Genomic DNA, 13,074 nt, shown 5'->3' on the forward strand with positions numbered 1-13,074 from the left:
AAGGATAGTATAACAATTTACAAACTGAAATCACAGTACTTGAAATAATCACATATCTTCCATAAGTATTCCAACCCTCCAATGTGGACATGCATATTGATTTAATAAATGGTGATGTGAGACTGTGCTTCTGTAAAAGTGAAATTAGTTCAGAGTTCCACAGTGTTATCAGAATAGCAACTTACAACCAATAAAAATTAATTCCTTTTTGAGACAGGAGTAGGTAAAATTCAAGTGACTTTTCAGGTGAACAACTACTTGGAGAGAAAAACAGGACTAGCATAAACACCTTGCCAGAATAAGATAGTTTATTATTTCACTCTGATATACAACATGTACACTGAATGAACACAGAATGTATGACAATAACAAGATGATAGCCAGTGAAACTCTGGAAATGTTCTCAGTCACAATTAGATGTGCAATTAGATGGCATACAGGTCTGGGCATAATGGTTCCACAAAAGACTTTCATGCTTGAGGCTCTGAGGTCCCAGGTTCAATCCCTAATCACCATGAATCAAAGCTGAGTAGTGCTCTGTTCTCTCTCTTTCTCTATATGTATCTGTCATTAAAAAATTAATAAATAAAATACACAAAAGAATGATGATGGATGGGTAGACTTAATAACTAAAGGCAATTATATTTACTGATACTCCTATTTGCTATTTAGTTTTTCCTCATGGATCTGTGAGTATGATGTGTTCATAAAAAAAGACCAAGGCAGAGTTAAATACCAATAACTTACAAAACATACAACTTTTCTCATGTTTGGTGACATATTTAATATTGCTGCTACTTTTTAAAAAACACTAAAAATACAGGCTGGAGGGTATGGATCAACCTGTCAATGCCCTTGTTCGACAGAGAAGCAATTACAGAAGCCAAACTTCAGACCTTCTGCAACCCATATAGATCTTTGGTCCATACTCCCAGTGGGATAAAGAATGGAGAAGCTTCCAGTGGAGGGGACAGGATAGGATATGGCATACTGGTGGTGGGAGTTGTGTGAATTGTGCCCCTCTTATCCTACAAACTTATCTATCAGTATTAAATCACTAATAATAATTTAAAAAGAGAAACTGAAAAAATAAGAAAACACAAAGCAGAACTTGGGCTGGGTCTGGTGTATTGCACCAAAGTAAAAGACTCTGGGGTGGTCAGGAGGGTTCAAGTCCTGGAATATGATGGCAGAGGAGGACCTAGAGGGGGTTGAATTGTTATGTGGAAATTGAGAAATGTTACACATGTACAAACTACTGTATTTTACTGTTGACTTTAAACCATTAATTCCTCCCCCCAAGTAAAAAAGATAATTAAAAAAGTACAGCTATTCATCTTTGCTTTCCCCTTTAAAGTTTCATACCTTGAGCTTCTAATGTCAGCCTTTTCTTTTGCAAATTCTGTATTTCTCTTTTCTCCTGATTTGTCAAAACTTCCCATTTAAGAGTATTCAACAATGTTGACTCTGTTCTATATATCACATGACTTTCAGTTTCATTGGCAATTGTGTGAACTACTTTAGACAGATGGTGAAAATATTTTCTCAAAATCACAGACCAGACCCTCACATACCCTCGCTGTACACTGGTCAGGCATTCCAGTTGGACCACAAGAAGAATAGAGTTCAGATGGTCCTACTCTGCTAGTCAGCATCTAGTGTCAAGTAACTGTATTTTGACCCAGAGGCCAAGCGACAGCTTACGTCACACAGTGCACAAGTCAGCATGCACCAGGATCAAAGTTTAAACCCCTGGTCCCTGCCAACAGAGGGCAAGCCTTACAAGTGGTGCAACATTGCTGCAGTGCCTCTCCTCTCTGAATCTCTCCCTGATTTCTTGCCCTTTGTTAAAAAAAAAAAAAAAAAAAAAGTGGTGGTTGGGCAGGAACATTGAAGCTTTTGTGCAGGCACCAAGTCCCAGCAATAATTCTGGTGGGAAAAAAGAAAATAATAATAATTTTAAAAGCCTGAACAATATTCTGACCTTTTGCTCACTATCATTAATTTCATTCCCTTTCCTCCCTTTTCCTCCTCTCGGTTTTGGTTTTGTTGTTTAAAGTTTAGTGGAATGGAGGAAGATAGGTTTTTGAAGTCAGTAAGAAGCACAGATCTGAATCCGAGTGTTGCCACTGATTAATCAGCTGTGTGACTTTTGTTATTTGTCCTCTCTCAAGGCTGGGGAGGGAGCACAGTGGATAAAGCACTGGACTCTCAAGGATGAAGTCCCTAAGCGGATTCCCTAGCATCACATGATCACATGTTCTAGAGTGATACTCTGGTTCTCTCTCTCTCTCTCTCTCTCTCTCTCTCTCTCTCATAAATAAGTGGATAAATCTTTTCTTTTTTAAAGCTACTTAACCTCTCACAACTCAGGCTACTAATGTATACATTTTTTTAAAAAAAGTATTTCTTCCCTCAAGGTTCTTTCTTTTTCTTTTCTTTTTTTTTTTGGGAGGGGGTGTTTGTAAGCTCTCAATGAGTGGTGCCTGACTAGTAGTACCATCTGGGGACTTCTTAGACCTGAAAATATTCATCAGGCAATATCCCAGACTAACTCAATCAGAAACTAAGTGAGACATATCAACCTGTGTCTTTTTTTTTTCTTTTCACTTTTTTCAGCTAGAAAGAGAGTGACTAAGAAGAAAGGCAGAGGAAAGGCATACTAGCACCAAAGCTTCCCCCTATGTAGTGGAGGTTGGGCTTGAACTTGAGCCTAGCGCAGGCACACTATACAGCTGAGGTATCTTGCCAGCTCCAATAAATGTCTTTCACTAAGCCATCCAGGAGGTCTGGTATGTGCTTAGGAGTTAAGAATCACTGCATTAGATAAATCACCTTCCCACATCATATTCAACAATGTTCACTCTCTTTTATATACTACATGGCCTTCATCAAAATCTCAAAGAAAAATCATTGAATTCAAAACAATCAGACTTTGTTTTGATAAGTTTAGTTTGTGGACCCTATGATACTTGAAATAATAACACACATACTTTATTTCCTTAGCTATTTTGACATCTTCCTCTAGAGAAAGCAAAAGTCTATAGTCTATCTTTAAAAAAAAAAAAGATTTTGTTTATTAATGAGGAAGACAGGAGGAGAGAGAAAGAACCAGACATCACTCTGGCACATGTGTTGCCAGAGATCCAACTCAGGACCTCATGCTTGACAGTAAAAAGCTTTATTACTGCGCCACCTCCCGGACCACCAAAAATCTATTCTTAACTCTGACACCACTCTCCCAAAGTTTTTGTCCACCTCCATGTGACCTATCAAACTTAAGCAAAAACTATGAAAGTCACTGACCCCTTGGAAGACACCTAAACTAGACTTTCTCCATTCTTCCCACCTTAAGATCCTGTTATTATCTGCTCTATTCTACTTTTTGGTCGCTGCTTATTAATCATTTTGTTCTACTTTATATATCTTACCACCTTTCTGCCCAAGTTTGCAGATGCTACTAAGATTCCATCCTGACCTCTCTGGGCAGATGATCTCTCTAATGTGTCCTGGAGCCTCATTTCTCCAGAGCCCTACCCTACTAGGGAAAGATTGAAACAGGACTGGGATATGGACTAACCTGCCAATGGCCATATCCAGTAGAAAGGCAATTACAGAAGCCAAAACTCCCACCTTTGGCACCCCAAAAATAATTTTGGTCCATACTTCCACAGGGGGAGAAATGGTAGGGGGAAGATGATCAGTGGGCTCTGAACTCCAATTCTATCAAGTCCAGGAGAGAAAAGGAGAAAAGAAAGGACATTCGGAGACAGTAATTGGTGTAGGTGTGACTTAGAAAGAAGAGAAGGCAGGCCTATAGGGAGAAAAAAAGGAAAACATATTTAAATACAGACAGACAATTATAGAAATAATAGTCAGTCCATATCTGCAAACCTTGGGAGAACTACTGTAATTTCCAATAGAGGGAATGAGGATACAGAACTCTGGCTGTGGGAACAGTGCAAACTTATTTATACCCTTATTATCTTGTAATTTTGTAAATCAATATTGTCACTAATGAAATTATAAAATAAAAAAGCGAGAGAAAGCAAAAAGTCTGGGCTAGAAATCACAGTGATTAATCTCTCTGATGTCTTACTTTTATACCAATTCCACAGTAAGGTGAATAACACATATGAAATGTCATCTTCTCCTTATTATTACTTTTCAAATACGTTATATCATTGCCCATGGAAATTATGTTCATAGCAGCCAAGGAGGTGGCTTAGTGTATAATGCACTGAACTCATACATGAGGTCCTGACTTGTATCACAGCATCTCCATGCGCTGAATGATACTCTGGGTTCTCTTTCTTCCTATCTCCTCTCATTAATAAATCAGTATTTTAAAATCATATTCATGCCTAAAATATCAATAGCATTCATAGTCATACGTCCATGAACAAAGAATACTTTTTTTAAAAAAAAAAAGTTTTCAAATTTCTAAGAAGAAATTATTTACTTCTATAGTCTATCATCTTCTATATTGCATTTACAACAACTACAATAACCTACCAAGACAAGTTCATTTTCATCTCCACTGGACCCACAAATGGTAAAGTGCACTATTGCAGGTGAGCTAATTCCCAGGTTTGTTTGATTTGTTAAATCATGTGGAAAGCAACAAAATAGAAAACAAATTAATGTGTTACTTCTTTTTGTCTTTATAAAAGATTAATTAATTAATCTGAGAGGAGAAAAAGAGAGAAGGGGGAGAGAGAGAGAGAGAGAGAGAGAGAGTGAGAACACAGTAAGGCATCACTGCAACATAAAATGTCAGAAATCAAACTTGGGACCTCATAGTTAAGGGTTTAGTGCTTAATCTAAGACTGTATCACCTCCAGGACCGTTACTTCTTTTGTTTGTTTGTTTGTTTTATTGCTACCATGAATCCACCACTCCAGTGGACCTTTTATTTTTTCTATTTTATTTAATAGGACAGAGAGAAATTGAGAGGGACTGGGGGCTATAAAGAAGGAGAAAGACAGCTATAGACCTGCTTCACACACGGTAATGTGTGTTCAACCAAGTGCGCCACCCCTGGGCCCCACTTTTGTTTTTAAGATGTTATTATTATTTCTCTTGTTACCAGAGCACTGCTCAGCAATGGCTTAAGGTAGTTCTGGAACCTGGGAACCTTTTCTGTATAATTTCTGTGCTATCTCTGATATGCACCCCCTCACCCTGGGCAATGATTTTAAATAAAGGGGACACAAAAGGGGGTGATTTTGATCTACAAGGTACAATTGGCATTACCGGGGAACAGTTTAGTTTTTATTATTCATTATTTGGAGGCAGGAAGGTGCTACTGTATTGAATTTGGAATGGCAAAGCCTTAGGCATAAGTCTATCTCCCAGGCCTGAAACATGCTACTTCTTAAGAGACAAGTAAGTATCCTGTATCTAAAATAAACATCCTAAGCAAACTTGACAATATTTCTATCAGGCCAGGCATTTACAACACGATAAAGTTGAGTGGGAATGTAACAGAACATTATGTGTCTTTACACATAAAAATACACTATGGTCACTAATGTACAATCTGGTCAAAGTAAAATGCTAAAAATATCTTATAAAATGCTATACATAATTCAGTTTCTTTTTTTTTTAATATTTATTTATTTATTTATTTCCTTTTTTTGTTGCCCTTGTTGTTTTTATTGTTGTAGCTATTGTTGTTGATGTCGTCGTTGTTGGCTGGGACAGAGAGAAATGGAGAGAGGAGGGGAAGACAGAGAGGAGGAGAGAAAGATAGACACCTGCAGACCTGCTTCACCACCTGTGAAGTGACTCCCCTGCAGGTGGGGAGCTGGGGGCTCAAACTGGGATCCTCACGCCTATCCTTGCGCTTTGTGCCACGTGTGCTTAACCCGCTGCACTACCGCCTGACTCCCTATAATTCAGTTTCTTAATACACAACTAAAATAAATCAACTAAAAGGTATCATCTCAGTATCATTTATTTTATTTATTTATTTATTCTCAGTATCATTTTTAAAATATCCGTATTGCCTTCTACAAAAAACAAGTATCATGGTAAAAGTATGCTAAGATCTTAGAATATGATGGCAGAGGAGGACCTAGGTGGGAGTGGGTGAGAGTGTTATGTGGAAAACTGAGAAATGTTACATATGTACCAACAACTGTTTTTTACTGTCAATTTTAATATATTAGTCCTCCCATAAAGAAAAAATTATGCTAATATTATATACAAGATCATCATTTTGATTCTTATACTTCATTATAATACTGCTTCAGTAAATCACATTAGTAAAAATTTGTGCTTAATAAGTATTAAAAGTGTTTTCAACTCTGAAAATAATTCTCTACCTCTTATATGACATGGTATTCTGCATTATTACATCTGGAGCATATCTGCTGAACATATAGTCACAAAGTCATTCCTATGATTAATTGACATTTGGAATGATTGTGAAATTAAAACAAAATGGTTTTAAAAATGTATCAGGTTCACAAAAAAGGGAGAAATGATATAAAGAAAATATCAGCAGAGATGGCAAGACAGCTCAGGTGGAAGACTGCCTGCTTTGCTACGCATGAGACCCAGATTAGACTCCAGCCTGCACTGCACTGTGGGACAGACACCAGGCGAGTTCCATGGATAATGGAATGGTGCTGTGGTATCTTTACTGGTTTTGTTTTCTTTCTTATTCTTTTCTCCTTTTACTTCTTCTTCACCACAGCTCTTTTAAACCCTGGTTTATGATGGTGCTTGGGACTGAAGTTGCAATGGAAGGTGCATAGAAGTCTTTTGCATAAAGATTATACTACCTCTCATCCCACCCCTGGTTATACATTTAAAGAAAATGTGAGGGTGGGAAGAAGAGGTAAATCCAAGGAGTTTTATTCTTCCATATTCTATGTTCAAGGACACTGATTTTTTAAATTTTTAATGAAAGAGTTTAGATTAATTGATTGATAGATAGATAGATAGACAGACAGACAGATAGACTGACCGACAGACCAGAGCACTGTTCATCTGTGGTTTAAGGTGGTGCAGTGGACTGAACCTGTGACTTTGGAGCCTCAAGCATAAACACTATGCTAGCTCCAATCCTTAGGAACTCCTTTTACTATAGCCTTACATCAGTTACCAAATGACCTGTATTTCTCTAAAAGACAATGACTGGATGGTTTTGTTCACATCTGTAATATAAATAACTGAAACACATGAGTTTGAAAAGGGAGGAAAAAAGCCAAACTGTATCTAAGACCTTGTGAAACTATGATAGCTATCCATAGAGGAAGTTGGAGGGGTTAGAGGGTGGGGGGCATGCACAGATCTATGGCGGTGGGTGGGGTATACCCCTGTAATCTTATAATATTGGAAACCATTATTAAATTCATAATGAGGAGTTTCTCTCATGTATCTATTTGTTAGTAATGCAATGATATAAAAATAGTTTCTCAGTGGATAAACAGAAACTTCACTGTGTGATGACAGTAATAGAGGACAAAACTTTTTTTTTTTTATCTGAGCACTGCTCAACTCTGGTTAATAATGGTAGCACTAGGGATTGAAACTGAGACCGTTAGTGCAAAGGGTATGAACCTCATGTTGCATAACCATTATACTATCTCCCCAGTTCTAGAACAAACCATACCTATAGAGCTGACCCTCTTCTACTGAGAAATCATGTTCCATAGTCAATCATAAGCAAACTCAAGTCAATCATAAGCAAACTCAAGTTCAGGACTCATGGGAAAACTGACTTAATTTACAAGCAGTATGAAAAAAAAATGAATACAACATTATCCATATCAAGACAAATATCATACAACATGTTTTAAAATCCTATTTACTAAATTTGAGACTAGAGAATAAAATAACCAAAAGTAAAATGGGCCAGGCGTAGCACACCCAGCAGAGCCCACACATTACCGTGCTCAAGAATTCAAAGTTCCAGTCCCCACATGCAGGAAGGACATTAAGCAGTGCTGCTGGTGTGTCTATATTTCTCTCTCTCTCTTTCTCTCCCCTCCCCCTCTCAAGTTCTCTGTCTCTGTCCAAAAAAAAAGAGGAAAAAAATGTTTAAAAACCAGGAGTGGTATATCCGTTGTATAGGCACAGAAGCCTTGCAATAGCCCTGGTGGCAAGCAGTAAATAAATAAATAGATAAATAAGTATGTAAAGCAAACAATTTGTTAAACTGAAAAATCAGGAGTTTGGGGGAAACAACCATTTAAGAGGATCATTTTCTTGTCATCGGAGCTTCTAAATTAACATTATGAGATTTAAAAAAATATATTTCAAACTATTTACAAAGTCTACTGAAGTTAGCTATTTGTCCCATTGACATTTAATGTATTGTATAATCTAGTCAGATTAACATATTGACTTTCCCATGCCTGTTTATATTTCCACACTTATTAGAAAATCTAAGGACAAAGAAGCAAAATTTTAATATCTACTTAAAAATTACGTCCATCTGAGCAATGAACTATGTCCTACAGAATATGATGTACATGTGGGTGACATAAAAAGCAACTGTGACGTTGGGAGGAGCCTTGGCTAGAACACAAACATCAAGAGACGTAAACTGAGACAGAAGCACCATTCTGTTCACTTTCTACAACATGTGAGACAGTCCAATTAAACTCAAATATCATCTACATAAATGATTTACAATACTGATGAAGAATTACAAGTATTAACATCTTTCTGCTAAAGAAGAAAAACTTTCACTTTCCTTGAATAAACTTTTTAAAAGTATTTAAGTTTCCTCTCATAACTTTATTTTTCTAAAATAAAAACTAAGAAAAAACTGAAAGTGTCTGATTTTAAATAGAGATATTAATGATGTATCAAACTTATTCTACTACTCGATCACAAATTATTTTTTAAAATGTAGCAGATTAGTTTGAATTTTGAAGCTAAGCATCTTCTTGTCATATAAATCTGAATTTTCCAAAATAAAATTGGCAAGATTTTAAATATTCTTAATACAAGATTAGTTAAAAGAAACAATTTATACATTGATCAAAACACACAAAGTGGAATTAAATGTTTAAATGTAACTTTTATGTAAATCTTAATCCTTTTTTAATATTAAACATATATCATATAAAGACTAAATATAAAAAGGGATATGCCCAAGGAACTACTTTTTGTCTAGACTGTTATGAACTATTTTGATAAGCAAAATAACAGGAAATGCAATACTTCACGCACACTAGCAGCTCAGAAAATACTCGATACATGTATTATTAAAAGCAAAATTCAGCTTTCAAAAGTTTAAAATGGAATTATTTTCCCCTACCTGTATTAAGAGTGTATTTCATGTGTAATCTTTTTACATAATTTCATTCAGTCATCCAAACTCAAATATCCTAGTGAATTCATCATACTGAGAAATGTTCAAAATTAGCTAAAATGTTGAAGATGGTCTGCCTAATTAAATTTCCAAGAAACTTATACTGTTGTGAAAAGCATAATTTAAAACTGACTTATCTGAAACTATGAATTCAAAGGCCAAAACTAGTTTAGTGAAAAACTAACAGATTTGATCAACAGCAAAACTTAGCTTAATGTAAGTGTTGTATGTAACTTGACAATTTAAAAAATTTGAATAAATGTATATTATATTTTAAGAGAAACTATAAAAAGTTAAGTGTCCATTGTGTAATACCCGACAACTGGACATACTATAAACATATTTACTTAGGATAATGTTTTATTTCAGGACAACAAATAAAAACAGTCTCAGGTTAATGTTAAACATCATAGTGATAGCAAGAACTTTTAAAACAAAGAAGTTTTTATAAACAACATGGAAGAAGTTGTCAAATTTATATTCATTTTGCTGCCTTAATTTGAGGTTTCATTAAGATCTTAATGGGAAAAACATGCGCCACTAGTGAAGCAACGAATTTTAAAGGAAGATCTTTTAGGTTAAGTTAAGTGACTAAAAACGAATTTCTTGTGAGCTAACGATGGCATCAAACAAACCACAAAGCAGTCTTCTAAAAGACAGGCAATGATTTAAAAGTCTACTATATTTCATATATCCCTTTCTTTAATCTGGCTCTTTTAATCTTGTTTCAACCTCAAATCATTTCTGGTTGACAAGTGCTTTTGCTTAAATTTGAAGAGCACGTAAGTTGTGGAGGGAATGGACTTTTCTTATTTAACATCCAACATTTGTTACTCCATCTTCTTTGCTAAAACTTCAATCTTTATTAACATAATAAAACTCTTTATTTGTTCTTAGACTGAGAAGTATACCTTCAAAAAATTTAATTTTAAATTTCAGCTTGGTCTACAAAGAAAATTTGTCATATGTTGAAGCTAGCATTTAAAAGCTCTGAAATAAGATCTATGCATTCTGCTTTTTTGTTTTTGTTGTTTGTTTGTTTGTTTTAGAAATCTGGTTGACAAAAAGAATAAAGTTCGACTCTTATGGAATTTTGTTCACTTATACCTAAAATAAAAATTGTAGGCTGCTTTCATAATCTGTGTTATAGTTTTAGTGCTGCATTTCAAAAAGGAAATTTTATTTGTTCCTGTGGTGTACGAGCACTGACATAAATTTGTGTTAAGCTATAATCTATCTTCATGAACTACTTAAACTTTACATTGAGAAGGGGCAGGGGGGAATGGAAGGTTTTCTGTAGTGCAGTGGGATGGTACGACCAGTTTCCATTTTCTAGTGACAGAAACGTATGTGCAGAACTCGATTTCAAGTATTCTGACTTTGACTCACAGCTCCTAAAAGTAAAAACAATCTGATGTAAAGAACTTTCTTTTCAAAGATGTTTTCCTTTAAAGTATAAAAGAACTGGTAATAGCAGCTAACATTTATTGAACCCCTAGTATGTGTCAGGCACTATTCAAGGCAATTTATATTGTCAGTTTATTGAGGAAAAGGTGCTACTGGAAGCTCCATTTAGTAAAACATGACGCCAAGAAAGAAAAAACAAAACAAATTTTAAAACTGCCCACCATCATCTAGGTAGTAAGTATGCAAACTGGGATTTAAAATTCAGACAGGCTTATGCTGGTGCCTGGACTCTTAATCATTGGGTAAAACATATTATACCAGGTTCTTAATACATCCTACTGTATGTACATCTTTACATGAAAATACTAAATGTGTACTCCATTTGTTTTCTATGATCATCATGTCTAATATTGTCAAAGTTGCATTTTAGACTTTATTATAAAAGGATTTACTAAATTAATCAGTTATGGTCAGTAGATCCTAATAACCCAAAGTAGTAATTAGAATTTTTTTTTTTATACGAAACACAAATTTCCAAATCTTGTAGCTCCTTAAGTACTTAAACTATTGAAATAGAAATAACTATTATTCCTTTGGGATCAGATAAAAAATATAGTAAAAAAAATTATAGGTTATCTTTGTTAAACATTATCTGTTTCAAAATAGATTATATTGTCAAATGTTCAGCATATATGTCGAGGTTCTATCATCATAATAATCAAAGTTTGAAATTTGGGTGTTAACCTTGTCTGATAATAATTTGTACCAGGAGAGAAACCTTCTAATTTCTTGTTTTTTAGTACTGTAATATTTAAATTTTTATAAGAAATAAAAATGAAACCAAGAAAACTACTTATTAAAATCTTAAATATCAACATTCATGTCCCATCTACAAATAATTCAGTAATTCAGTGCATCTATCTGAGATCAGGCCATGCAACTGAAAATAAAAGTATGAAACAGAGTTACTTTCTGAGAGAACAGCAAATGAATTAGGCATGCGGGACTGAACTGGGACTCACCATGGAGCTTTTATGGAAAAACACCCCGCTCCAAACAGATAAGGCCTTTGTGGAAAAGGGGGGAAAATGCACAAAAAATTAGAGGAAAACTCATTGAACATTAACAAATACATGTACAGCATACTGTCATAAAGTATGGATAGCATAAATTTAAAAATTAGTAATCATTTGCAATTCTGCTATAACAAGTATAATATAACCAATAAACACAATGATGTGTAGTAGCAGATTCCTTCATTTTCATTTATAAAGTTTAGATGTTTCAAAATATTCTATTTCTCCCCCTTTTCTGGAAGCACCCCTGTAGGGTTCCTAAGGTGAAGTTACTTTATTTTATAATTTATTTTATTTTATTGCTGAGGTCCTTTAAACCAAAGTACAAGTTAAATGGAGTAATCAGATGGGACGGGTAGTAACAGACATGCAACCGTGGGACCCAAAATATTCAAAACTAGCTAAAGATAACTCAATTAAAAAAAAATGATAAGCATTGCTTCTGACACTAGTTGTAGTCTTAGAGTATTATTTTAAAAAAACACTCATCAAGCTGCATATTGCTGCACATAGGAACTAACCCTAAATAAAAGTAGTAAATAAAAGTAGTAAAATTTTTATTTGGGATAATATTCCAGGAAACACTAGGTCTCTTAATACTGATGTAAGAGGTTGACTTTCTCTACCTGCCTTCACTGGGCTACATTGGAATACAGTAAACTAATGCCACATCACTTGTTTTAAATACAACAGGGAATATAAAGCCAGACTTCAATGTGAGGCATAGTTCTCTTTTAAAATTCTGTTCACAGTATTTAAGACATGCTATGCATGTTTGCAAACAGAAGACTGACTGACTTAATTATGTTCCAAACAAAATGTTGCTGGGACATGTGACATTTGGAAGGAAGACATAATGAATGGAGAAGGAAAAGCATAGTGAAAAAACTTAAATACCTTCTTCAATTTCATTGGTGGAAATTTAAATTTATCCCAGTAACATTAATCTCCTAGTAAATTGAGTATATCTAACCACAAATTGAAACAAGGTAAATGTTTTTGCAACATTAAGTATGATTCTGAGGATTTAAGCATAGAAGATACAAAGAAAGACATATAGACAAGTAAGTGATAATAATCAAAAGCACTGAAATATTGGGGGGGGAGTGCTTTACAGATGGTGTCAATACAAAGCAAGGAAATTTCTCACATAGTTAATGATAATACCACAATAAGGAAAAAAAAAATCACAATAAGGGATATAATGACATCCAGATTTTTAAAAGTTTTAACTGTGATCCATAAAATATATTTTAA

The 13,074-nt window shown here is 34.7% G+C and overlaps 1 protein-coding gene across 12 annotated transcripts in view; it reads right to left on the minus strand.

Moving 5' to 3' along the window:
• The window catches only part of BCAS3 (BCAS3 microtubule associated cell migration factor), a 654,611-nt gene that overhangs the window by 385,820 nt on the left and 255,717 nt on the right, over positions 1–13,074 (minus strand). For 7 of the 12 annotated variants that reach the window (XM_060203879.1, XM_060203881.1, XM_060203876.1 and 4 more), the window contains exon 17: positions 11,764–11,808. The exons of the other annotated variants lie outside the window; for them this stretch is intronic. In XM_060203879.1, coding sequence (XP_060059862.1) covers positions 11,764–11,808 — 45 coding nt within the window. The remainder of the gene's footprint in view (positions 1–11,763; positions 11,809–13,074) is intronic. 12 annotated transcript variants of the gene reach the window in all.

This window comes from Erinaceus europaeus, chromosome 12 (genome assembly GCF_950295315.1).
Source record: "Erinaceus europaeus chromosome 12, mEriEur2.1, whole genome shotgun sequence".
Lineage (NCBI taxonomy): Eukaryota > Metazoa > Chordata > Mammalia > Eulipotyphla > Erinaceidae > Erinaceus > Erinaceus europaeus.